Consider the following 25956-nt stretch of genomic DNA (forward strand, 5'->3'; position numbering starts at 1 on the left):
CATCTTTAGAGAGAATCATTTGCTGATGACGTCTGTATTACTATCTGTTTTCATTTATATGTTTGGTTAGCGAATGAGAAGTAGGTGGCTACAATACCTCAGTATTTCAACGACATATTGACAGTATGCTTTCCTGCTGGATAAACTGAAGATGTAGTAGAATATTTCATGCCCATGTCCATATGTTGGTATGTAGGTTTATAAAATAATTTTAGTCTCTAAATGCATTTATGTGACATTGTAGCTTTCTAGGCTAATGCGCGAGTTGCAAAATGAAGTCCGTTTTTATAGTGGAACCAATACATTCATTCCGTACTGATCGCAAGAAGTGTATTTATCAGTAAATTAAAATATAGTGAAGAAATCCTTTACGGTGCACATTTAGATAACCAATCTCCACTGCAGCCATTTTTTTCTCATTAAAATATTTTTATATATGTATGAATGCTATCTACAACAGGCAATTTGTTTTCTTTATAGGCTTATCGTATATGTTATGTTTAAGTTTAGGGCAACCGAATCCTTGAGATAAATATGTATGATAGACATAAAATGTTATAGCACCACGCAGCACTGTGATACATCTGCTGAACAATATTGATTAGTAGAGATTAAAAAGAACTCCAGGGGGAGCCAAAATATAAGTATTGCAGATGAAGTTTTGAAATTTAGTTTCCCTGACAAGTGGTGGGAATGCAAACCAACTCCATGCCAGTGATACATACGAACACATCACATGATGTATTGTGTGCAGAGGTGCTTATCAGTATGATTTAATTTGCCATGCACTACTTATTAGAATACTAGCTGCAGAACTGCTCAGCAACATTGCCATTTTGAATAGCCTAATTACAGGCCTATTTCCAGTTTCCTCTTTTCGCAAAGGTAATCGAAATACTCTTTCGATTCAAATGCAGATTTATACTGAGAAAACAAGCTACACGTGACTTTTCCATCATGGCTTTGACCAAGAGATAATGGCTTGCAGTGTAGCAATTTTATCATTCTGCTAGAGCACCTTTAATCACTGAGCTTATCCTACTGTAGTTTAATTATGGGTAAAGATTCAACCAAGCAACTACTATATGTATATGCAAAGCCATAGATTACTGTGAGAGACGTTATGGCCTCTAGTTCTAGGATTACCTTGTTTCCTCATGATGTTCTTCAGGGATCTGTAATTAACAACCTACTATTTTGTGTACACATCCACGTGTGCTCCTTCAAGGACAGAATACCAAATAATTGCATTGTCACCTTTGAGCAGTTAATCTGGGCATGGATGTGCACTAATATCTACAGCCTGCATAGCAGGCAGCACAGGCTAGGCTGCATATATGGAGCTCCCGGCCATTGCCGAGCATCCACACATTATACATTTCAGGGGTAGGCAATCCTGATCCTGGAGTGATGGTATCCAGCTGGTTTTCCATCCTACCTGGTCTCGGATGAGCTACACCTGGTCTCAGGCAAATAGTAACTCATCAGGTACGACAGAAAACCTGCTAGATGGCAGCATTGCAGGATCACGGTTGCCTACCCCTGATACGTTTCATAACATCCCTTTCAATCCACTCCACTCTCATATGTAATGACATATACACAGGGGTTAAGTAAACTCTTTATTTGGCCTATAAAAACCCAAACAAAACCTATCAAACTACACATGTAAATCAAACAGAAATGTAAAAATGAGCTGTGAATTTTCAGCTGTGTTGGTGAAATGGAAAGAGGACTACAGTCATAGCCAGACCTGACACAGGGCCTCCTGGTTCAGGAAATGTCACCAAAGGACTACAAGACACCAATTACAACCCTGTAGTTTTCATGAAGGCAGAATGGACCTGATGGGTGTGTCCCATTACAGACATCATCCAACTGGTTCTGCAGTCGCTTCAATCTAGGAAGTTCATGTCAACAAGAAGAGATGACTCATACTTCTCTCTATTTTAAATCAGTGTTTATATAGCATATACCAAACTAGAAAATTAATGAGATGCAAAGCAAATGAACACAACACATTATTTAAATGCATCTTTAATTCAGCTGACCTGTGGAGCAGTTAGATCTCCATACACAGAACAAGCTATTGTGTAAGGAATTGTGTGCAAGATTACTGGAAGGCTTCAAAACACTATAGCATATGTAAACATTGCCTAGCCGTGGCAATAGAGAATCTGCTCCACTGTTATTGAACTCTAAAGATTGTACAACTTCATAATTAAAAGCCCTTGTGTGTATGTGTGTATTATATATATATATATATATATATATATATATATATATATATATATATTTATTTATATTTTTATCTAAGAAGGTGGGGAGGATGCCCCATTTGTACATACTGTTCTACAGTAATCCAAAGCCACACAGATGTGGCTAGTGGTGGTTTCATCATCCCTGACTGACAACATGTACATTTAAGATGCACTTCCCACACTGGAATTAATCAAAGAAAAAGGCAACTCTGTTAAATACTTTCTAATAAGAATTCTCAAATTAGACTAGCATAAGCGTCAGTTGGTAAGGCTGGAGCAGTTACGGTATTGGCTATTAAAATATCCAGACTTAGTGTTTTATCTTGCATGATTGTAAACTGCATTAATGGAGTTAACCTTAAAAAAATACATAAAAAAAAAACCACACACCACGAGTTGAGGCTTTCAAAGTCTACACATCTCAGTGTTTAACACAAGTGTATAAAATCTAAACAAGCATACCTTGCTTGAGAGCATGTGCAATCACACAAGGCAAAAAAAAGGGGTCCACTTTCAAACAGATTTAAGGAAACCGGGCAATAAAGGGGAAAAAATGCACACACAAAAACTTCAGGCAGAAAGGCCTGGTGTTACTTGTAAATCTTAATATACCAAGAATTATGTACAAAAAAAAATGGCTGAGGTGGTCCAAAATATAAATATGCATATGTCCATGAGACTCATTTCAACAGATCCAGTACTGCAACTTCAGTTTTACATAGTTTACTCTACAGTATACAAAACTTGCAGTCCAACAACAAACCCATTTTGTTCTTTGTAATTAAGTATAAATGGGGAAAAAAAAACTACCAAAAATGTACTTAAGTTCCCCCCCCCCAAACTTACTGCAAATATAGAATTCATTATCCTAAAACTAAACGCAGTCTTGCAGTGGACAAGAATACATCTTAATGCACCTATAAATACATAGATTTTATCATCAAAGGCTTTAGAGAGAGGAAAAAAAACAGGGAATATAATAGCAAAGAGTTTTTCAGCCCTTTGTATACCAAACTGTAGGCCAGACCCCACCCCTGAAAATCCCAGCCTTTTAAAGAGACTGACCGTTGACATACAAATATGACTTAAATCCCTCAAAATAATTCAAGTTTAGAGAAGGGAAAAAAATGAATTAGATACCCTGAGTAAATCACTGGCCAAAAAAAATGACCGTCTTCGCTCAGCTAATAAGTTACATGCATATTTAACTTTTTTTAGTTGCAAAAGTTCAATCAACATTGAGGGAAAAAAAAAGTCCAGTTTTATACAGGCACAAGAAAGTCACTAAACTGACCTGTTATATACACACACAAAATAAAAAAAAAAAAATAAAACAAATGGGCAAGGAGGGGTGGAAGCGTAGGATCCAAGTTCTTTCTTTCTCATCTTGAAGGATCAAACGCAGCGTGTACATTTCTATACCTGGAGCTCAGAGCAAAATAAAAAATTCTTAGGATTTAATACTGTCTCTTCACATCCGAGATCCACGTTCTTGAAGAATCTGCAACACAAGGCAAATAAATTGTGAAATTTCAGTCTTTACACACAGCCTAGTTTCAGACCCTACAAATATACCATTATACCCCCCACCTAAGAAAATACTCAGTAGTAAAGGGTGAATAAGGGAAGGGGTCAGTAGCAGATGCTACCCTACAGACCACAGACACACAGGCTACTAGAGCTGAGCCTAACTCGAGTGTCTATGTAGCCCATCTCAGGCCTATGTACAAAATTCAAGCGCACCATGAAAGAAGTGGGTGGATCCAGGAGGCAGACAGGAGATACAAATATGAATCCATTAAATATTAAAAGCTAGTGTCCATTACCAGGGCAGCATATCTAACAACGCATGTATCCGTCGAATCGATGGATGGAAAAGTGCTTTTTAAGGAAGCTCTTCATCCCCTTACTGACACTACTGGCTGAAGGCTGATGAGCTCTCACTGCGGTGAAAAAGGTCAGCAAACCCTGGGATTGTGTGCCGGGATTGGGGTGGATATGGCTTAAACTGCTCTAAACCCATTTGAAATGCGTAACATTTTCTCCCTTTTCGTCTTACCATCCATACATCCTGAACTTAGATGTCAGCCAAAATGTAACATTTGGCTCAAACTAACATTTATGATTTGTAAACACAACAAAAATTAAATTGAAGAGATGTGGCAATTATTACAGAACATCTGTGGTACCAAGTATGGGGAAAAAATCAACAGCTAACCCTCTCTTCTGATAACTAAATATAGATAATAAATGCAACCTGCCAGCATAAATTATAAACTGCCACTCATCTTGTCAAAAATTTATCATTTTAAATGGGGGAAAAGGGAAATAGGTGCAACTAATGCATTTCAGATGATATTAAAGACCTCAAACATGAATGATTCTTATACATGAAATGGAAAACGTACCTGTTTTGACACCTATATGTGGTAGAACCTTAGAATTAAAAGGAATGGAAAAACAGAGGTACAGGGATGGCGGGTGCGAAAATCACAACCCTAAAAACCACTGGCTTTTTGTTCATGTCAAGTGAAGCCGGCCGTGGCCTATAGGATGGGATTTGGGCACCAGTGTGATGCAGGTCGCTACATCTGAGCAAGTGCCGACCGAGCGAATGTCTTAGCAGGGGCTCGGCAGGCCAGCTTAGTGCTCACCGTAGGCCAAACCTAATCAGAGTCATTCATTTCGTAATCTGTCTCTTCGTCCTCACTCTGAACCGCATGCAGCATGCAGAGGGTACAGAAAAGGGGGAGAAGGAAAAAGACAAGTTTAAAGGTTAAATAAAAGAGAGAGAGAGGAGAATGGGAAGTTCTGGAAGGTGAATCCGATACGAGGGACAAGAAGCTTGCCTGGTTTCTCAATGGTTTTCTGAAATATTTGAATACCGACTTAAGAAGCCTTACAGAATGCAAACTACACACACACACACAAATAAATAATTTTAAATCAACTCAAAATTTGTAGCCTGGCAGGGGCATCGTTTGCTGTATGCAAGTGTCAAACACGGAGTGACTGACTATACAATTCACATTTGTTTTAATAAGTGATCAAAGTAGCATATAAAAGATATAATATGCTGTCAAATAGTAATAAATTTTCAAAAAGGCTTTAAAATGTATATTGGTGGTCTGTCCATATTCCAGCTGGGCCTAGAGGTACAGCTGCCCTGATGTATGACCGGAGTAGCCTAACCACCGGAAGGGGACCCCGGGCCAAACTCCAGTTAACATTAGATTTTGCTACAGCTTTCATAGTTTGGACCACTAATGTGAGGCTGACAAACCAGACAGGACTATTAAACTGGTGGCACTTAGCAGCAGAAATTGTAGCTCGACGAACTGGCAATACAGGGAAATAAACTGGTTCTGTAGTGCAAAAAAAAAAAAAGGTGAAACAGGTGTTTCAACATCTAGTTGGGGGACAAAAAAAAAAAATATTCCAGAGCAATTATAAACACACCCTTGGAAACATGTTAAAAACAACCTATTAAATGTAGTGTTTTGTAATACCCGTCGCTAGAAAGGAGAGAGAGAAAAAAGAAAAACAAACTTCAAAATTGGTAATCTGGAATTTAAGGCACAATAAAATAAAAATTATACATTACATATAAAAATTATTCTGTGATTAAATCAATGAAATCATGGGGTGCAACAGGAATCTCACCTTTGCCTTTTCGCTCGGCTCACTACTGGTGCCGTATGATTGGTTGTGCAGCTCCTTGGAGACGACGCAAAGGAACTCTGCTTGGTCTTCGTTTCCATAGTTATAGGATGAGCCAATGCTGACCAGCTGGAGGGAGGAAGATACCAAGAACAACAAGGAGGTGAAGTCAATTTGGGAATATGCATTTTCCTGACGGCGGGGACTGGATGGTACCAAAATGGGAGGGGGGGGGGGGTTGGGAGATGACTCAGTCACTGTACAAAACACAACATACGGTTTTCCGACAAAAGGTAATGACATTCTAGATGTTGAGGCTAGTATTCTTGATACCTGAATATCTCCATAAATGTCAAAATAAAAATTAGTCCCTAATAAATAAGTTCTCTCACGCCAAATTAAGAAGAAACTCAAAATGACCTGTCAGTGGCCTCTGAATCACAAACAATGTATCCGGACCTTCATTACTACCGGACGATTCAGTTTTGCTTATGATATCCTTTTACAAAACACTATTCCCGGAAGCTATTGTAACCAGAACCAGGAGTTAATCACCTAGTATTCTTGAGGTGTTTGAATTATTAATTTTGCATTGGTGGGGCGGAGTATGGCAAGTACTTGCAAGTATTTCCAAAGCATCCATCTTGCCTCCTTACCTAGAACCATACCACCTGAAATTTAAGAACATTGATCCCCTTGATGACAAATGGGAAAACAAAAAACACAGACGTGCAAGTGCTGTAAGCCAGCCTACACTCCCCAGAATCAAAAAGGTGCGGTAAAGCAAGTAGTGTGTCAGGTGAAATACAGAAGCGGGTAGCATGATGCAGAGAGCTGCGAGGGAATCGAAGACGCGAGAGCGGCGGCGTGGTCAGAGCTGTCCGTGATAATGGTGTGGCTACTCAGCGGAGGAAGAGCGGCTCAATGGTGCCATGTCACCCGACTGTGCTGCAGTAATCCACCATAACACAAGGTGGGTCAACCGTCCTGGGTGGGAGTAATTAGAGAGGAACTTCGTAAACAAGGAGACAAAAGTGACTGCAAGGGCGGAAAAGTATTTACTGAAATGCCTGTCCTGTGACAGTACAGGAAGCCTGTTCCCAAGAATCAAGGTACTAAACACGTAGGGAAGAGTTTGGCCACAGAGGGCAGGTGGTGCCAGTCTTACTCAGTAAGAGGATTAACGAGGCTCGCACTGAAGGGGAGGGGCCAGGGCCTCTTCAGACTCGATGGCGCACCTGTGATCTAAAAGGCTGCGGAAGGACGGACACCCTACCAGCCATTATGCATCACTGCCCAAATCTGAGACCAAGTTCAGAGTGCAATTATGCTTTGGCAGGGAACAAATGTACAAGTTCCTGCTTGTACAAGGACCAACGGGCGCGGGGGCAAGGTGGGGGTTTAAACTATGGAGAAAAAAAAAGGAGGGAAAAACAACTTAGGGCTTTCTGAAATGAAGGAATATATTTCACTTTTGTATCCCCAAACAAAAACACAGAAAAGTTCACTTCTACTTGATGCATTTCTAAAAAAGGTGCTACACTGGAAAGTGAAAATTACTGAGAAGTACAATTTCTGCTAAAATAACAGCACAAATCCCCGACACCCTAATTCAGACTAAGACGGTGAGCCAAGACCTTCCTCCCTGATCATCTAAGAAGCACAGACAGGAGTTCAGCTTGGTCGTTATGAGATAATGGCGAGGAATTCCAACCCAGAGGGAAAATAAAAATAGCAATCTAGACCGTTTCATGTCCTCATTGTCATTTTCGCGGTCTGCATTCCTCCTGCGGCCACACATTGCAGGGAGATGGGCAGATATCATCAACAGATATGCAGGAGACTGAGGTGCTTATCGCTCCAGGGAACTCCAAACCTCCGTGGAATGGAAACAGCACATCCCTGTGACACGGCCAGTGGTGCCCGGTATGCAGAGGGGCCGCCCCATGGGCCCCACCTTTCGCATGAAACGTCATAAGGCGGCATCAGCCAGAACCTACAGCTCAGGGGCACTTCAGTGGCAGGCCAACACGCGTGTTCACATCAAGACGTTTGTCTGTGTCACTGACCCACAAAAGTGGCACATGATGTTCCTTTTGTTTTTAAGTATACATCTTAAGATGTGAAATTTTAGTGCTAATTTTTTTATTTTTTTTGCAGGAGTGTGTTTGTGGGGGGGGGGGTGATCACAAGAGAATGGGCAAACTAGTAGCAGGAGGGATCAACACAACAGTACTGCCGGTTTTGAGACATTCGCCGTTGCATATCGGATCCCTTCAACAGTGAACTCCACATTGTATACTTCCTCTGAAAGTGCCGTTGCATTCAAGAAAAAACAATTCAAGGCCTATGCCCATGTTTGAAAGGATGTCCACCTAACTAGAATATTTACCAAGCAAGCTTTAGAAACACATTTGTCATATTTCTCCTGCAAGTTCTTTAATACAGTATGCAATGAGAAGTCCGATCACACAGAAATCTGACCTGTTCTTGGCCCAAACAAGGCCTGCATACGAGTGGCTGTTCCCACGATCACGCTTCACTTTGTCTGTTCGTGTATAAACAGTGGCCTCTGTTACCGATGGAAACCCACCAGCATCTGAGGTCTGTGCCCAGTTCCTTACATCACTGGTTTCAGGAGTAATAATCATGACTATTCACATGTGTGCATTTCTGCCTGGGCTGTAATGGTCAGTTTTACACAGCGACCAGAGAGCTTTCCTCTTCATATCTACACTTCACGCACAAAAAAAAAAAAGAAGCACCTTTTAAAACATGGTACACGTTAAGAATTTTAAGAGGGGATAAGTAAAGAATATTGTAGCTATTAAAGGAGAAAAATAATATTACAGTTTCTCTGCTCCAAGGATTCAGTATAACATGGAAACAAATGCCTCAATGAAGGCCTTTTTCCTAAAAACAGAAACAAGTCCCCATTCTCTGCTGAACCTCAAATCAGTTTTGTGTTTTTCATCATCTGAAAAGAGTATTTTTCCACCTTCCTCCGTGCCGAGATAAACACCTCGCGCACATTTAAAAGAACCTGGTGAGAAAGCAGCTTCATTCACTCATGCCTTAGCAAATGGGAACACAAACACCACAACTGAAATCTGGGATGGAAAATGGACACGGCAAAGAAAACGGGATTCTGGCATCTGTCAGGCTCTTTCGATGGACGAAGACATGGTCAAAACAGAAGCCAGGGAAATCATTATAAAACATGAATATCTCCTTCAACGAGGAACGGGTCCCAGCAGAGGCCCAGCGGAATGGCGGCAGGAGGGGAAATGGGGCGGGGGGGGGGGGCGGCATGCAGTGATGTACCCGAGAGGGGGAGGGAGAGAATGCTGGGACACACCTCGCCGCTGCTGCTGCCGCCACGGATGGGGAAACCGGTCTCCTCTCCCCTCACCTCCCTGGACACAATCAGCAGAAACTCTGACTGGTGGTCCCGCCCGTAGCCTATACTGACAAGCTGCAACAACCAATCAGAGCACAGAAGGGAGGGATCATTCTGCAGGTACACAAGGCCACAGTCATCAGGCTCAGATCACATCAGGCTTCGACGAGTCTGCGTGAGGTCGTGTCTGGAGGGGTGTGGGGAGCAGAGCGTGTCGTGTGCGTGGCATACGGACACCGTGTGCACGCAGGCGTGCGGCTGCTGTAACTCTCACACACACACACACACAAACACTTTACCTTCCTCAAAAAGGTAACAGGGAACACACAACACTGGCAAAGCAACATGGACGAGGGAGTGGAATGGAGGGAGACACACGAGGGGCAGCATGCCTTCCCAGAATGCTTTGCAAGCCTAACAGTAATAACTACATGTATTTTTATATCCAGATGGAAACAATGAATGGATGAGATACACACCAACATAATATGAACCACCTGCATAAGAGCAGAGATGAAGTGGATGTTTACCTTAAGGGGACAGCATGTTATTGAAATTCTGACATATGTCACAAGCACATACTGACCTGGCAACTAAAAGACAGGCAATTCCTATCATAAATATGAAGTCATGAGTGTCAATGCATGGGCAGCTATGCATTACCCAGCTAGTCACAAAAATGTATTTAAAAAAAAAAAAAAAAAAAAAGTTTGAAATATTGCCAAATGCAAAGCTTAAAATCCAAATATATTAGCCTATACACAAGCCAAATATTCAGGTAGGGCCCTATCTAAAAAAAATTATGTATAATTAACTTACTTTGAAACTGTTCCATGAGTCATCCAAGGACTATTTTAAGCCTTTAACATTTCTGTATGCTTCCTACAGTTACTGCCCTTAAGCACAGCATACCCTTATTTTAACTATGTACCAAGTTTGTATTTACACTTTATTAAAGAACTTTTAATAGAAGGCGACCAAACCAGCCAAACACAGACGATTGCTGTGCTCACACAAAGTGTGCCTAGTGTTCCCCATTACCTGAGGATATTTATAGAACAGCAAGGGAAATGCGAGAGGGGTGGGCAAGGGGGGGGGGGGTCCGGAAGGAGCTTCCTTAAAACCAAAGCACGAGGAAACCGCTAGGCGTATCACATGTTTGTTACCATCTGATAGCTCCAGTCCCTTTACAGAGTATAAATAGATTCGTGAACAGATCCCGTAAGATGGGTAAACAAGTCGCTGACAAATATGAGAGTTTACACCAATAAAAATGTAGGCTACAGCCAAGATAAAATACAAAGGTTCTTTCACTGGAAAGTACAATTGTGACACACACATTAACATCCAGAGAAATACTGGGGTACCTGTATAGCAGTATGAAATCACATGTATAAAACGGACAGTTTAACCCATCTGACAATAACATACCATTCACACTCATTTCAGCTGCCTTGTGAGAGATGTCACGTCTCTGCTATAAAGTAACATTGTTTAAAGAAGAAGAAAAACCCGTCATCATGGATGAAAGCGAAAGCAGAAGTTTCACAAAACATCACAATGTGTGATGACTGTTTGTAGGAGGTGAAAATCACCACAACCTTCTAGGTCAAAAAGCTGAGTGCCAAGAAAGAGATGCGCTTCCTTAGTCGTAAAATTCATAACTAGTAGTAATGGTAACTGCTGGCCTACAGGAATGCCTACAGGCCCAACAGAACACGGTCAACCAGTTAGCACAGGCGGCATCCAACTTGGGCGTGAACAGCAGGAAAACAAAATATTTAACCAAATTAGTTACGAGGCTGGAAACTTCAGTGTGACGTTGCCTTGAACAGGTATTAATAACAGCTGCATTAAAACCAAACTGAACACACTGGAAAAGTTCGTCACGTAAGTTGCATCATTTACTGGACTCATTTACTCCTTTTAGCCCAAGATGCTGAAAGGTAGATCATGCACCTACATTACATTAGACGTATTCAAAAAGAATGACGACATTAACAGAAATCATATTTACAGAACAAAAGAGATAAGGACAATGGCTGCAGGACGCTGTGATGCTTAAACATGCTCCGAGGACACGAGACATGGACAGACATCACGGCGTGAGCATGCAACGTATGGGGGTGACTCCACGGTTATGGACATTTAATGCTATTTCAAAATGTGGATAAAGTTCACCCAAACTCTCACAGTCTGAAGAACATTACTTCAGGTATTTGTAATGTGAGGTACAGCGGCCGTCATGGTTTACCGTTGTGAAAAGTGAGGATCGCCCGTTTCATTAGACTACCGTTTAAATAGTTGTACGGAATTATCCGAGATGGTCCAATAACTACGACTAATCTCAACACTTCTGAGTAATACTATTTTGGATCAGATTATGTTCAGACTTTGCCAGGATCCATAAACATTTAAATCATACATACTACATTATGGGATGTTTCCTTGAGATACGATATGGTAAGATCCCATTCTATTTGAAGACTCTTAGAATGGATGGAAAAATGGGAGAACCCAAATACCGACAATGACAGAATATCAGACCCGGTTTGTGATACTGAAACCGAAATAACGTCACCGCAGATTTCATTTAACAGATAAGCTGTAGGCATCCCGCACCTTGATGCTTGTCTCAAGTAATTTATAGTCTTGATTTAATCTGAAGTCGACTTAGTCGCTTACAACATTCCTGTGAAAATGCAGCTCTAACTCCAGAATACAAGTAACTTCAGAGGGTGTCCTTTTCGGATAAGTTTTGGTTCCAAATGTTCCAGAATAGTCCATCAAGTTAAGTAAATGATACATCTGCGTACTACTCAGAACAAAAACAAAATGCACAAATTGTATCTTCATAAGCTGTATTTAACCAATCAAAAGGGTTTCTAAAGAATCTTAGTGTAACTTTCCTGACTATAGAATCATAATCCACATAAATTATGATTAATCCTAAAACCACAAATCAAGTCAATACTATACGATGGGTACTTGTTGAAAAAGAAAAGACACTGATATTTAGATGAATTATTGTAGTACTCTATACAAATCACACTGAGCACTACCACGAATGGGATTAGTTCTATTTATACATTGTTCCAATGCATAAACTAAGCTTAGTAGCACTGCAGTTCAATAGAAAATGTAGTTTGACCTTTCTGGACAATGTTTAAAGCATGACAATAGTTCTAGAGAGAGAGACTTGAGGATGCGATGCAAAAAAAAGGTTCAGAAATTTCCAAAGCTCTCAGGTTTCCTCTTTAGACAGTGGGGTTACCTGCTCAAACTTCCAGCCGTCGGACATGGTGGAGACCATCTGCGTAAGCTCCTCTTCCTGGCACTGCAGGACTCTGTACACGTGCTTAACAGGCACCTGGGGGGGTTAGGGGGTGGCAGGAAAGTACGTCACTGCTGGGAACATTCAGAGGAAACAAGCCCTGCGTTTAATAAAGTCACGGATATTCAATTCCGGCCCCAAGGGACCATATACAGTCTCTTATTACATCCCTAAAAACTTTTAATAGGTTCCGCAAAAGATGATTCTTTGAATCTATTGAATCAGTGTCTGGGTGGAACAAAACCTTCCCAACTATATGTCTCTTGGACCAGATGAAAAGAGGGGCCAGCTTAAAAGCCTACAGTCTGTACAGACCCAAGTTCTGGCCCCCACCTCAGCAAGGACTGGCCATAAGATTGCTTGTTTTCCTACTAAATAACCTGGTAGACAATTCCGATGAGTGAGGAGGAGGAAGTCAAGTACCCACAGATAGATAATACATATAGATAAGACAAACAGCACATGGTCACTAGTCCTATTCACACAGATGACCCCATCTGGCCACATCCACTGAGGACAGAGGTCTGGACTGGGGCCAGCACCTTTAACAAGGTTTGAAAACCCCAGGGGCTTTTCACAGAACTAATGAAGGAAGCCGCTGCGGGACTACCCAGAAAAACAGTGGTGGTCTGCAGGGGATCACAGCAATCGCTCTCTGGCTCTGTGTACAGCCTGGTGGTGAAGGCATTATCACCCGTTCTGCACACCATTCCCAGTTAATGCCATTTCCTCTGATTTCCCAGCACGTTTCTAGCAGTTTGGTGAAAACCCGGGTTTCCCTGAACTGCACTGCTGTGTCGGCCACAAGGGAGTCACCGGCACACATGGACCCGGACCGACACTCCAGCTACAAAGCGGGCTGCCAGCTCCGCTGAAGAGCTAATTAGCACTGACACCTCAAATCACTCGCACAAATACCAGACAGACCAGATGTTACCAGACAACAGATACAGCAGAATTTAAAGCTATTTATTAAAACTACAGGCAGCTCTTTCAGCCTTGGTGACTTTCTATAGAGTACTTGCTGAAGAAGCTCTTAAAGATCAGTGGCAGGCAAGCAAGTTGGAATCCTGCTCTCTGCCCATGTTACACATATCAGATGAAGCTGACCCCAGGGCCCCTATGGGCGAAAAGAATTTCTGACCGTTTCCTAAGGAATCCCTCCTTGATAAGGGAACTACACTCTCTGCATAACTGAGGATAAGTTTGGCGAGGCTTTGACCTTGGGAAGCACCACGGATTCTACAGTGGTTCCTCTTTTCTCCATACAACACAACCACTTGTGACTGGGTTAAAGCTTCTGACATTACATTCATCTAGCTGCTCACCTTAAAAGTAAAAGCAGGCTGCTTGAAATTCTAAGTAAACAGTTATAAACAGGGAAAACTTAAAGGAAGATTATGGACCCTCCATCCCCAAAGTATTATGCATTTCTCTCTGTAGGGGAGAGCAATGGGCGGCCATGCATAGCGGCACCCAGAGAGTTGGGGGTTAAGGTCCTTGCTCATGAACCCACAGACATACTGAGGCCAGGATCAAAACAGCGACCTTCTGATCACAGGCTGAGGCTTAGTCTACTGAGCCAAACACTGTAGCCAATGATAGCCAGTGCAGCTCTAAAGTAAGTTTGGGGAATGCACCCTTAACTAGCTATGCCTCAAAACTAAAACATACACTCAGCTGCTGAGGTGATCTAAGCAAAGTCAATACCATTGCGTTTCCCAATCTGATCCTTGGGGACCCCCAGATAGCCTTTTTTTGCTCCTTCCTAGCTCCCTGCCAACATTTTTGCTTCCTCAAAATGTGGACTGTCTGGGAGGTCCTGAGGACCAGGTTAAGAAACACTGGTCTAAAAGTACTGGAATATCCCCAGAAACCTATTAAAAAAGGTTCATGCAAGAGGAGGCCAGGTTACCTGTGATGTTTTGCAGTCCCTCTCCCTGATCCTGTCTTTGATGAGCTTTATCAGTGATGTGATGTTGTAGAACTCGGCTTCTTCCAGTACACCTTGAACAAAAGGTGGGGGGGGGCGGGGGGGATCCCATCAGCCACACAACAAATGCACTTAATTAGTAAACACTGTGCAGTGCAGGTTATGACAGACTGCTGCTGCGCAACGGTCAATCAGGCCCATACCTTCCTCAGCCAGATCTTTGTTGAGGACCAGCTTGCCGTGCCTCAGATAGTTGAGCACTGGGCCAAAGTATGTTGGGTCTCTGTCTATTAAATAGGCTCCTGTATCATCCTAGAGAGGAAAAAAAAAAAAAAGACATTAGCGAGAACTCAGTGGGTCAGAGACGACTGCTTAGAGAGTGTTAACGGATCACAGAATCATCCAGAACAGAAACTTCTGTCAGAACCATTAGCCTCCCATCCTAATGACGAGGAACAAATGTTTCCACAGACGTTCTGTGAAAGAAATCTGGAGAGATCATGTTAAAAGTTAACAGCACTAAGGACAAGGAGGCTAGAATCCCTCTTCCATGCTTTCAGAGAGCTGCTCATGTGGCGGGAAAATGCATCTTAAGGCTGACTTACACATCTGTAGAATCTACGCCATAGGTAGCTGCGTAGCCTATAGCATAGCCTGATGCCTGTAGTTACATTCCTGGGAGGTGTGCGTATGATATAGGTTACATGGCTTCCTACAGCACAGATTCTGCGCAGAAGCAAAAACCAGCCTTTACTCACATGGCTTGGAAATCATGATCCTATCTAACAATGAAAGGAACAAGTTCCACTTGTATTCCTGGTCTGTGGAGTGGAAAAACAGATGCAATGCAAATATGTACTATACTGATCTAAAAGGTGACTGCATTTACTCCTGAACTGTAGATTAACTATCACCTTTCACCTGAACGTTAGGATGACAAGAAGCTCACCGTAAAACGAAAGCTGTGATCCAGATACGTGGATCACCCAACATGTTACAAAAAGAAACACTTTCATGAGCATTAAGCAAATAATTCCCACTCAATAAATCAGCAAAGAGAAGCCTTAAGTCGTTACAAATATGCATCTAGGAGTTAATGCCGGAAAAAGCTTTACAGAAATTCATTAAACCACAGTAAGTGGCCACAGCGCTCCATTTACTTGCACTTCCAGGTCTTAAAATCAGATGCGTTCAGCGTCTCCAGAAAGAGACAAAAGGAAACTGCAACTACAGTCCATTTCAGAAAGAGGAAGAGTGATGGGGAAAGGCTTGTTAATGATATATGATGACTTCCTGGGAGCTCGAGAGCAGCCTGGCTTGGAGTTTCAGTAAATAAGCAAATCACAGAAAAAAAAAAACGCACAGAGCCGACCCAAGGCAAGAATGCTGGTAAGAAAGCCTAGCACGCGGGTGCTGAAGACAGACACGACCTCGTTCGGGAGGGAGAGGGAGGCAGTTCACGTGGAAAAAGGCACAGAAGACACAAAGGATACAGTGTTTTTAATTAAAAGCGAGAAGCCCTCTCTGGAGTCTGTGGCCATGGGACACTAATGAACGGATGATGAGATTTGGGGGCAGAAAAGGAGGCCCAGTGGAGAAGGTCGACGTGGTAAACAGTGCTGCAGGAGGCTCCTCCCAACCTCACACAGACAAGCACATTCGCACATCGAATGCTTTTAGAAACACAAACATTCATTTTGCAAATCACACAGCAACTAATTCATACACACAACTGGGATTGTTTCATAATTACAACCGTTCCATAGTTTCCTAAAAATAGGAAATACTTCACACAGAACTGAAACACAAACAAAAAAGTAACGCCTTTCTCCACCGCAACACTACAGTGAAACTGAACTGCATCTGAACCATTTCCATGACGACTAAATAACCTCATGCTTACTGAAGAAGTGCTTTCTTTTGGGTCATCTGGTCACTGGCCATGGCATCAGAGCTACTGCCAAAATTCTCCTCTCCTCGTTTGGAGAGCAGTACAAACAGAGCAAAGAGCATTCTTAAGACTTCCCATATATGGGGGAAGGAGAGAGCTGGAACATGTGATACTTAATGTTTCAGCAGCTGTTAGGAATCATTTTACAGGATTAGGACTGTTCTCTGTGACAACATGCTTCTGTTCTATGGAGTCAAGTACCAAGGGTTGATAAGTTACTGTTTATGAAAACGCAAACTGACCACACCTCAATTGATATAAATTGAAAGTGATGGCTACTATTGTTACCACACAGTACCGTTTTGTGTAGTTAGTCCTACAGTTTGGATTAAAGTGATGTTTGATGTGTGTAGGAGGACTGATTAGCCAGAATGAAATTTCAATCAGGCAATTTCAAAAGAACATTTTACTTTATAGGCTGAGATCAAGAGGGCAGATCATCATCACCACGCGTTTGAGTCATGTGAGGTTACCGCAAAATGCCTTTTAATGACGTCTAATGGAAAAATACTTTCCACGCAAACAAATTAACTCAATAACAAGTGATATAAAAACTACTGAATGTGCTTGATTGTCTATCGGCTTAATTCAATCTTCATGACTAAATTTAACAGTTATTAGAACTGCCATAATTGGAACACAAAACAGTGGATGCGTCAAACATGTGTCCGTGTAGATGTCTGTGCCAGGTACGTGTAATTCCCCACACAGGAACCGGTACCAGGTCCTTGACATGTAAAACCCCAGAAACACTCTCTAATCCAAGAATGATGATACAGGGCAACTTTTTGAGCAATGTTGCTGGGCAATGTTGGTGAGGGACCTTCCCATTGATACCAAGCAACAAATTTCTATTTGAAAAAACTCTGATCGGCAGTGAGGAGCTTTTTGCGATCATCCAGTCTCAGAGGAGTTGCCTTTTGCCTCATCTGGTTGGCAACTGCCTGGCCACACTGCTCGCAAAGTTGTATCATCACCTTAAGAGAAAGGATGAGCACTGAGAAGAGGAAGAGAGAGACAGAGAGAGTCACTCTTGAGGCAGCTGCCCGACTGCCTCCACCTGAGGCAGTGACCTTCACCAGATCTGATTATCCTCCCCGTACTCTCAGCATGGGGGCCCCTGCCGAACTCACAGTGCTGCCGAAAGGCTCCGACACCTCAAGGACGCAGAGACAGAACCACTATATAAAGAGCCATGTGTTCCACTCACTGTGGACAGAGGCATACCCATTCAGTCAGGACACACGCCATCTTAGAAGAGGAACAGACATCACCAGCTCCTACTGGAATACCCAGATATAGAGCGATGCATTACCCAGCAGCACACCGTACAGAAACCTCTGAGGAACACTGCTGGTTATAGTCACTGTACTGGTTACCCCCAATCCAGTTTCTAGGTTTCGTCATTCATTTAGACCCACATATGATACAAAATGTCACCTTAAAGCAATGGTGCGTTTAATGACTTAACAGGAGTACAGACAGTTTTTTCCATAAGCAGAAGGCCCAGAGGAGAACTGAGAGGAAAGCGATAGTCTAGATCAGGAACCCGACAGCCCAAGGGACTCACAAGATCCTGTACTTTCGGGCAATGGTGTTAAATTGCTGTGGGCAGAGAAGTTTAAGAGAACTTAAATGAAAAATAAAAATCATAAAAATTGTCCAAACTGACCTTCTAACCTCAGGCAGGTTTTCACATTACTGAACAACCAGAGGGATCGAGCTTCAGCGTGTTAGGCGACATTGAGGAGCAGGTCTATAACACGCTGAATGAAGCACAAGGCAGGTGGGACCCAAGGGCATCAAATAAGCTTCAGTTTCTGTGTTGAAATAGCTTCAAAACTAGGTTTACTGTTGCATAAAAATAGCTTTAATTCCAATTTAAGAGGATGCTAAGGTAGCCAGCACTGTCGCCTCACACCTCTAGTGTTAAGGGATGAAAGCCCAATCGTAATTTCACACGCTCTCTGTGTTACACAAGATTTCTCCTGCAGTCCAAAGACTTGCAGTTATGTGAATCCCAGTCTCTAAATGGTCCAGAGTGTAATTGTATGTGTAAGCATGCATGTGCCCTGAGATGAGCCCCAGTTGCCCACGACCCTGCTTCAGATAAGCAGTAGGCAGATGGATGAGGTGACATTTCAAGGGCACATTAACTGTCTGAGGTCACCCTCCAACCATCACAGAAGCTGTACATGCACCGTGCCGCACCCACCTTTTCCACACAAGTGTATCAAGCTAACCTGTTAAGAATTATTAGGAATGCAGCTCTGCTTTTACCAGCGATTAAGGGGAAAAAACACCCATCATAATGACAAATATTTCACGACCATTTTTAGCAAAGTAACGTAATGCCATCCCGTATATAAATATGGCACATTTTGATAACCCATCCCCATAAAATCGACAGACACTTTCTTATTAGCATACATCTCAAAACAGTCCTTAGCCTATTAAGTCACTGTATAGCGTCCCCCAGCTGCACTCCTCCCCCCCAGTATAGCTACACCTTTGCTGCATGAGCTCACAACAGCTAATTCCTAATAGCTACATTCCTACCTAAAGCTCCACCTGATGAATAATGCAGAACGCTTCCAAAAGTACCAGTCACTTGAAACAAAGCTATCGATTCCCAGTGCGGGGAAATACAATATGGCCTTCATGAAAAAAATAAAAGCTAGGAGACACAGATAGCAGGGAAAACGGAGGATGAGGTGTGAAAGCAAGGAGCCTTCAAGATTTCATCAGCTACACCTACCTAAGTGCAAGTATCCATCATACCATAGGGCGATACCAACATGGCATCTATACAGTAAACCTGACCAAGTCATATGCCCAACCTGCTCGATGTAACATCAACAGCAGGCTACCAGATTCCTGCTCGCCCACCCCACACCTTCAGCTCAGCATTTCTCTTTAAAGAGGCACCATAACTGAATGAATGAACGCTTTGACAAGCCAGAATGCCACCTGGGGGCACCGGGAGAGGTAATTCAGAATGCTGTCAGCAGGGGGTGGGCAGCTGTTCAGAAGGGGGGCTGTCACGACCAAGCACCCAGCCAACCAGACTCTCTGCCTAAGCAATACGATACTTAAATTAGAAGGGGGGGGGGGGGGGGGGTAGAAGACATCACATGGCAGAGCACTGACTGACGCACTGTTAAGTTGGACCCTGAACAAACTGCTTTGCATGAATGTAGAAGGTCTCATGTAGACATAAAACACTGAAATACGAGTCCCCCTCTTTGCCCCGTGTCGTTAAACTTTTATTTCTATGGGACAGGTTTAGCTTGAAGGACAGGCTAATCCAAAAACCAAGGCATGATGTACCTTCCTGACATTGTTTAATAAATTGGCTTGTCTGATTAGACAGGTCCACCCAAGACCCTTGATGTGAATGAGCAATATTAAGGTTGCACCACAAGATATGGAACATAAAACAGACAGTAAATTGGTCTGGGCAGGGGAATTACGCTGTGGCAAATCTAAGCATCGGGGTCGCAAATATGGTAGATGCAGGTCTAACTTCTAGAAGTAGGTGTGTGGAACTTGAAAAGAAAAAGCCTCCTTTGCTACCCGGAGAGTGTGGGCAGGGCTTTAAAAGTGAACAGCCAGTTCTTAAAAAGAAAGTTGTTGGAAAAATACAGGAAAAACAGTGCCCATCAATACGACTATTCTGCATAAGTGATTCGCAAGTGTTGACAAACAAATGGAATCATGCATTCCCATGCAGATGTGTGGCAGGGATTGTCTCATCAATAGCAGGAAGTCTAGACAATGACCTATGCTGCTAGCTCAATGACTGGAGATGGCGCCGGTGCCCAAACAGGCCAGGCGTGCAGGTGTGTGCCCCATTCCAGTGTATCTGGCCCGGAAGGGAATGACAAAACAGCCAGGCAGTTAGACTGAAGCATCAGCATTACATGTAACCAGAGCAAGCCTTTCTGACTTTGTACCACCATTTTAAGATGCGTAGAAACAACACATAAATATTATTATATTTTGCATTTCAAACCATTAGTTTACTGTGGTGTTAATCACTTGTGCAGAGTCTGCTATACAACTAAATAACGCAACTTAAATGAAAATACATCATTTAGGTCTACGAAAGTGCTGTACGCAACACTTGATGTATGAAAATGTAAACTGATGTAACAAAACATTTGCACTCATGGATTTTCACCAATATCTTGTGGAATGTCAACCAGGAAGGATTTAGCCTAAGCTTTAACAAAATCAAAACAGGACATACTCCAATAAGCTCCAAGCTAACGCTTACCTACCTACCTTTTGTTTGCATAAATTTCAGTGCCCTATAATCCTGACCAAAACATTTAGTTATGGGCAGAACATGCAACATAATGTGCTACGTATAAATTCAAACACCAGCGTCACACAGCCAAATGAACTCAGACATTTGGGATCAGATTAGAAAGGACAAATGTAGTCAGCTTTCATGAAACAATGAGGGGGGGAGATTATGGATATGATGTGGTTTCTTTCTCCCCCAGAACCTGGACCTTTTCAGGAGGGAGTAGAGGACCATCACCCACAGGGTTGTAGACTGGAAGGAGAAGACTTATCCTCCCAATGGCAGACGGCATGGCGGTGGGAGGGGAAGAGATCAGCTCAGTCGGACAGCAGCAATCCACCCTCAGAAGAGGCTGCAAATAGAACCATTTGCCAATCCAACACTTAAGTCCTGGCAAAGTCCAAAACACTGATGATTCAGCAATTGGGAACTTAAGCTACTCACTTACTGAGCAAAATAAAAGGTCCAGGAATTGGAATTAACAGGAGAATGAGCAAAAAGTATTGTCTGGGCAAAACTCCAATCCATAAGGCAACAATGTAATCTATCCTGGCTGACTTTCCCCCCTTTGAAATCACTTAGGCTGTTTAGTACAGACTAGTAGCAGAGAATGACCAAAGTAACTAGCCACCACCACTGTACAGGTGGATCACTGAATGTTTCATCAATACCAAGAATGTAAAGGATGTACTTTCTATTTTGGCAAGGGAGTTATTGCTACTTTGCCTCCAAAAACAAATTTGGGATACAATGAGTCATGGGATTGTTCTCACTGGTGAGGATGCAACCGATGCATCCTTGATATTTGAGGGGGGCAAAACAACATCCAGGGGTTGATACAAGTCCTTCAAATTTCTGTTCTTGAGTACTGGAACTCTACTTCAGCAATGGAAAATGATGTCAAAACGAATACAAGAGAAAAATACAGTCAAGCATGCATATCGATAAACCCCCATTACCTGGCCTAGCCAACTCGGCTCTTGATTTAGCGCAAACCATCCCAGCTCCAGTACTTGGAGCTCATGACCATTGCAACCAAACCTTAATTGGCAGATGTATAAAGGTTATTCCGAGGAACCTGCCAGGATCCGAAACATAACCAAGACATGATTACTTAAGGTTTGTTCATCTCAAAATAGTAGTATGGAGCCCCAGGCTAAAAAAGTAAACTCCATCAAGAGGAATGCTAAAGAATTAGCCTGACTGCTAGCTTGCAGCTAACAGACTGAAGATGGAGGCTGCTGATATCACAGCATTTCCTTGTGGGCTACACACTTTCCCTGCATTGTATAAAAGTTGTCCCAACATCCTGCAAGCTCATATCTCTTCCTCCATAGCAAGTGCCCCTTCCTCTCCCATCCAAGATTGAAAGAAGGTACATGAGGCTAATGAGGAAAAAACAAGACAAGGTGATATTTTGGGAACAATTCAGCCATTAAAGAGATTACTGGAGCAAGATAAACTGTAACTCATACAACTGTCAATGAAAGTTACTGACAGGCCTATACCCCCCCCCCCCTCCCCATTTACAGCCTGTGAAGCCTAGAAAAACTGAACACGAGACACAATGTGGCATCTCAGAATGAAACTGTTACACTGAAAAATTCCTTTAATGTAGCATCGCCACAATGTAAGCAAATGAAAGGCTCACATCTGGTCAAAGTGGAGTTATGACAAATTAAGATGTACAACTGAAAAAAAAATTAAAAACCAGGATTTATATGGTGCAAGTCGTATGAGTGGTGCAAACAAAAGATACTTAGTTTTATTAGACCTATATTTATATTAAAGCAGCACTCAAATTAGGAAATTTAAAGGACTTCGGCAGTTTCAAAAAAAGCCCCAACAATAAAAACTGAAGCCCAAAAATCTAGTCCAACATCTAATCATCAACCGATCTGACAGCAAAGAAACTTAGAGACGCACTTAAAAAATGCAAAATGCGGTAGAGCAGGAAAGTGATCCACGAATTCATAATTTTGTTTGTCCTGGGGGTGAGAGAGACTTCAGTCTCTAGCCAGGGCATCACAAGTGGACACCTCAGATTCCCAGAAGATGACTTTGGGGAGAGGCCCCTTCCCAGTTACTGTTATAATACACTCAAAAATCAATATAAGCACATACAAAGAAGCTTTGATACTTCCTATGGCTTTCATCTGCCCATATCATACACAGCTGGGTAATATTTTTAACAGGGTGCCAACAGACCACAAGCACATACCATCATTAAAAAGTAATTTGGCCTTCGACCTTATACTTAAGGCACCCTAATAAAAGGCTTATTTATGCTTAGCAGCAAAAAGAACAGCTGATGTTTTGGGATGATTTTAATACTCTAGTTGTATCTCAGCAACAGACCCTCCTCCCCCAAGCACCTCACACCTGCAACACTGCAAGAACGATGATTTAAGCTGAAATGCAGTTTGTGGGATTCAAAGTCCGCTTTCCGGCAAATCGCTAAGTTTACCAGTAGGTTTTTTTCAGGTCTTATCAATTAGGTGGTCAGCTTTAGACAAACAGGGAATGCAAGAAGTTCTGAACTATATACGAGAAGGTAAAAGGGACAAAAGGAAGTGCTTAACATTTCAGGCTCTTAGATCATTCATCAGCAGTTAAGCGACTTATGAGCATTTTGCCGTTTATAATTTGGTAGGCAAATCACACCACAGCTGGGGGATCCAGACCAAAGCCTGCGCAATGGTTTCAACCACAAGTCAAACAGGAACAGAGTCTAAGAGCGGATATAGAGGGTAACCATAGTGCGTCTGTCCCAGCACCATCAGCATTAAATTTACTTTAATACTGAAGTGAAGCTCTCCAGTTAACTTATCTACATTAAGACAGAATAGCCACCATTCTCTCTTCTAGTAAAAACAAACTATAGGTAGGTATGGTTTCTAAAACAATGTCCTCAAGAACAGAATAGTTGTCACATGCTTACAACCAATATGCATTGGTTGTTAATATAGGCGTTTGCACCAGAAAACCAACAGGATAGCAAACAGGTCCAACCATTTTAAAAGGCCCAACCAGCAAGTAAATTATTCAGCAATGTACTTACACACCTATCATTAAAACCCATGCAGGAAGAATACAGCCCTTAAAGCTCCGAGTGGTTTCTGATCATTAATATGCACGCGAGGCTACACCAGACAGGCCATGTTTTTCATACTCCCCCCACACACACACACACCAACTGCTGCATCTTGAATTACAGTGAAAGCAATAACAATAAATAATTCACACTTTAGTACGACTAAGATATTTCAGCTAATAGCACAGCAATGAAGACTGCACTGACACACTGGACTACTGTCTCAGCAGAGAAAATACCACAACCGTAACCAGCTGCCAAACACTGCCTTTCCTATAACAGCCCCTTACACTAGCCTGGTAACATACGTTTTGGAAATATGACTTTATGAATAAACAAGCAGTTAAACTATTCCAAGTAAGAAAATTAACTATTTCATTTAATGGGATAAGTGTTGAAAGTTGTACACAATTTCAGGTACATTACTATAGTTCTTTAGGCGTCAAATTATATATACACGCCCATACAGATACACACTATACACAGTACATGCATACTTTAATATACCAAGTACTAAGATTTATAGTCAAAACGACTGCATGCTTCATCCACTTCAATGCAGCCATTTGCTAGCTAATTTCTTTGCAAATGAGTTAAATATAACTACGTGTCAATGCACTAACGCAGCTTTGGAGAAAATGACATCATCTACAGTCTTGACGGTGCGCTTCTGCACTTCTGTCATTGCGGTGCTTTGTCGTTTATTTGTGGATGTTATTTCTGTGCCTTAACGCTGCGTATCTGTGCCCGACCCGATCTAAAGAAGTGAAGTTTCCTTCGGAGGGGGAGGCACAGCGAGCCGCTAGCCAAGTGAGCGTAAATTCAATGCAATTAATGTAACTACAATATTGTAGCGCTACAAAATCAAATAATAAAGTAACGCAAAGTCTTATTGATTCTTAAGAATGTGTCTATATTAATAAAAAAAGCCTGCTAGCTAGCGAGGGAGCCACAGTACTTCTACACACATTTATTCACGGTTGCGGTTAATTAGCTGCAGACTGGAAGCCCCGCGCCTGAAATGCGGGCTTTTCGAGCCGTAAACCGGGTCAGCCGCAGCGCCGAACCGCCTAACGGCTACCCGGCCGCATGCCTCCCCGAACCGAGCCCCAATACCTTGTCGGAGTCGAGGTCGGGGTCGGCCTGGCACAGCCGGTACAGGAACGACTTGGGGTCCCGGCACAGCGTCTGCCGTGTGGTTAGGAAGTACGTGCCGCCTACATTCAGGCGGACCCACTTGGAAGCCTCGCCGCCGCGGCTCGGCACCTTCTCCCCCGCGGCGTGAACGGAGCACCGCCGGCAGCCAGAGCCGCTGCTGTCGGAGATATTCTCCGCCATCCCTGCGTCCTGCCTTCCGTTACAGGAACTGCGCTCGTAAGCAGGAAGTGTCCCTTATTTAAGGGTGCTCCCTCCTCCGAGCCGACGCGGCGCCACTCCTTTCCTCCCTCCCTCCGTACCTCACAGGGCTTTCCCAGCGCCAGCCAGCATAGCGTCCCCGCAGCCGGCCGAAAGACGTACCTGCGAACTACTTAAGGATATATAGTGGTCGATTTAGCCCAACTTTTAAAGTAAAGGCGGATTTACTCTTCCTACTGCTGGCTGTATAATATCCTGAAATAATTGCTGTCGTTATTCCAAAAAATTATGAATAATTTTATCAGAATTGGGTCTTCAATGTTTTCTTGGACAGCAATTGACATGTGGAAAAAGTCAAGGAAATGTAGTATAACGTCAAACGTAACGAGGCGACGCTAATTCCAGATAGCACACTAACTAAAATCAGATTCAAATCAATGTTAAGTTTGTAATCAGCCAGTTTTATGCATTTTATCACTAAATCAACGATGGATTTTCAGGCTCAGTGTTCTGGGAATAATGTGCCAAGATGTGCACATATACCTTAAAAACTTGTATTGCATCGGTCATAAATGAGTAATAGCCATTTTCACATTTCTCATGTGGATGCAGATTTTCGACCCCAACTGATCCGATCCGTGCTCATTGGAGCAGG

At 42.6% G+C, this 25956-nt stretch overlaps 1 protein-coding gene across 2 annotated transcripts; it reads right to left on the reverse strand.

Moving 5' to 3' along the window:
• Positions 1 to 1609: 1609 nt before the first annotated feature.
• Positions 1610 to 25332, reverse strand: LOC125741956 (BTB/POZ domain-containing protein KCTD5-like). Of its 2 annotated transcripts, XM_049013529.1 has the most exons (7): positions 25062 to 25332; positions 14792 to 14900; positions 14571 to 14662; positions 12596 to 12691; positions 9280 to 9396; positions 5925 to 6050; positions 1610 to 3762 (listed from the first exon to the last, which is right to left on the reverse strand). In XM_049013529.1, the coding sequence occupies exons 1-7, from the start codon at positions 25281 to 25283 to the stop codon at positions 3733 to 3735; spliced, it is 792 nt and encodes a 263-aa protein (XP_048869486.1). In that variant the 5' UTR covers positions 25284 to 25332; the 3' UTR covers positions 1610 to 3732. The 2 variants fall into 2 exon arrangements, with proteins under 2 accessions (XP_048869486.1, XP_048869487.1); XM_049013530.1 differs by lacking the exon at positions 9280 to 9396 and having other exon boundaries at positions 25062 to 25331.
• Positions 25333 to 25956: the final 624 nt, after the last annotated feature.

The sequence above is a fragment of the Brienomyrus brachyistius genome, chromosome 5 (genome assembly GCF_023856365.1).
Source record: "Brienomyrus brachyistius isolate T26 chromosome 5, BBRACH_0.4, whole genome shotgun sequence".
In the NCBI taxonomy this organism is placed as follows: Eukaryota; Metazoa; Chordata; class Actinopteri; order Osteoglossiformes; family Mormyridae; genus Brienomyrus; species Brienomyrus brachyistius.

Coding starts and splice junctions, on each gene's coding strand:
- LOC125741956 (XM_049013529.1), bottom strand. CDS start 25,283: ATGGCGGAGAATATCTCCGACAGCAGCGGCTCTGGCTGCCGGCGGTGC. Junction 12,692..14,570: donor GGGACTGCAAAACATCACAG/GTAACCTGGCCT, acceptor TAACCCCCCCAG/GTGCCTGTTAAGCACGTGTA. Junction 9,397..12,595: donor ACGGCTGGAAGTTTGAGCAG/GTAACCCCACTG, acceptor TGGTTGTTGCAG/CTTGTCAGTATAGGCTACGG.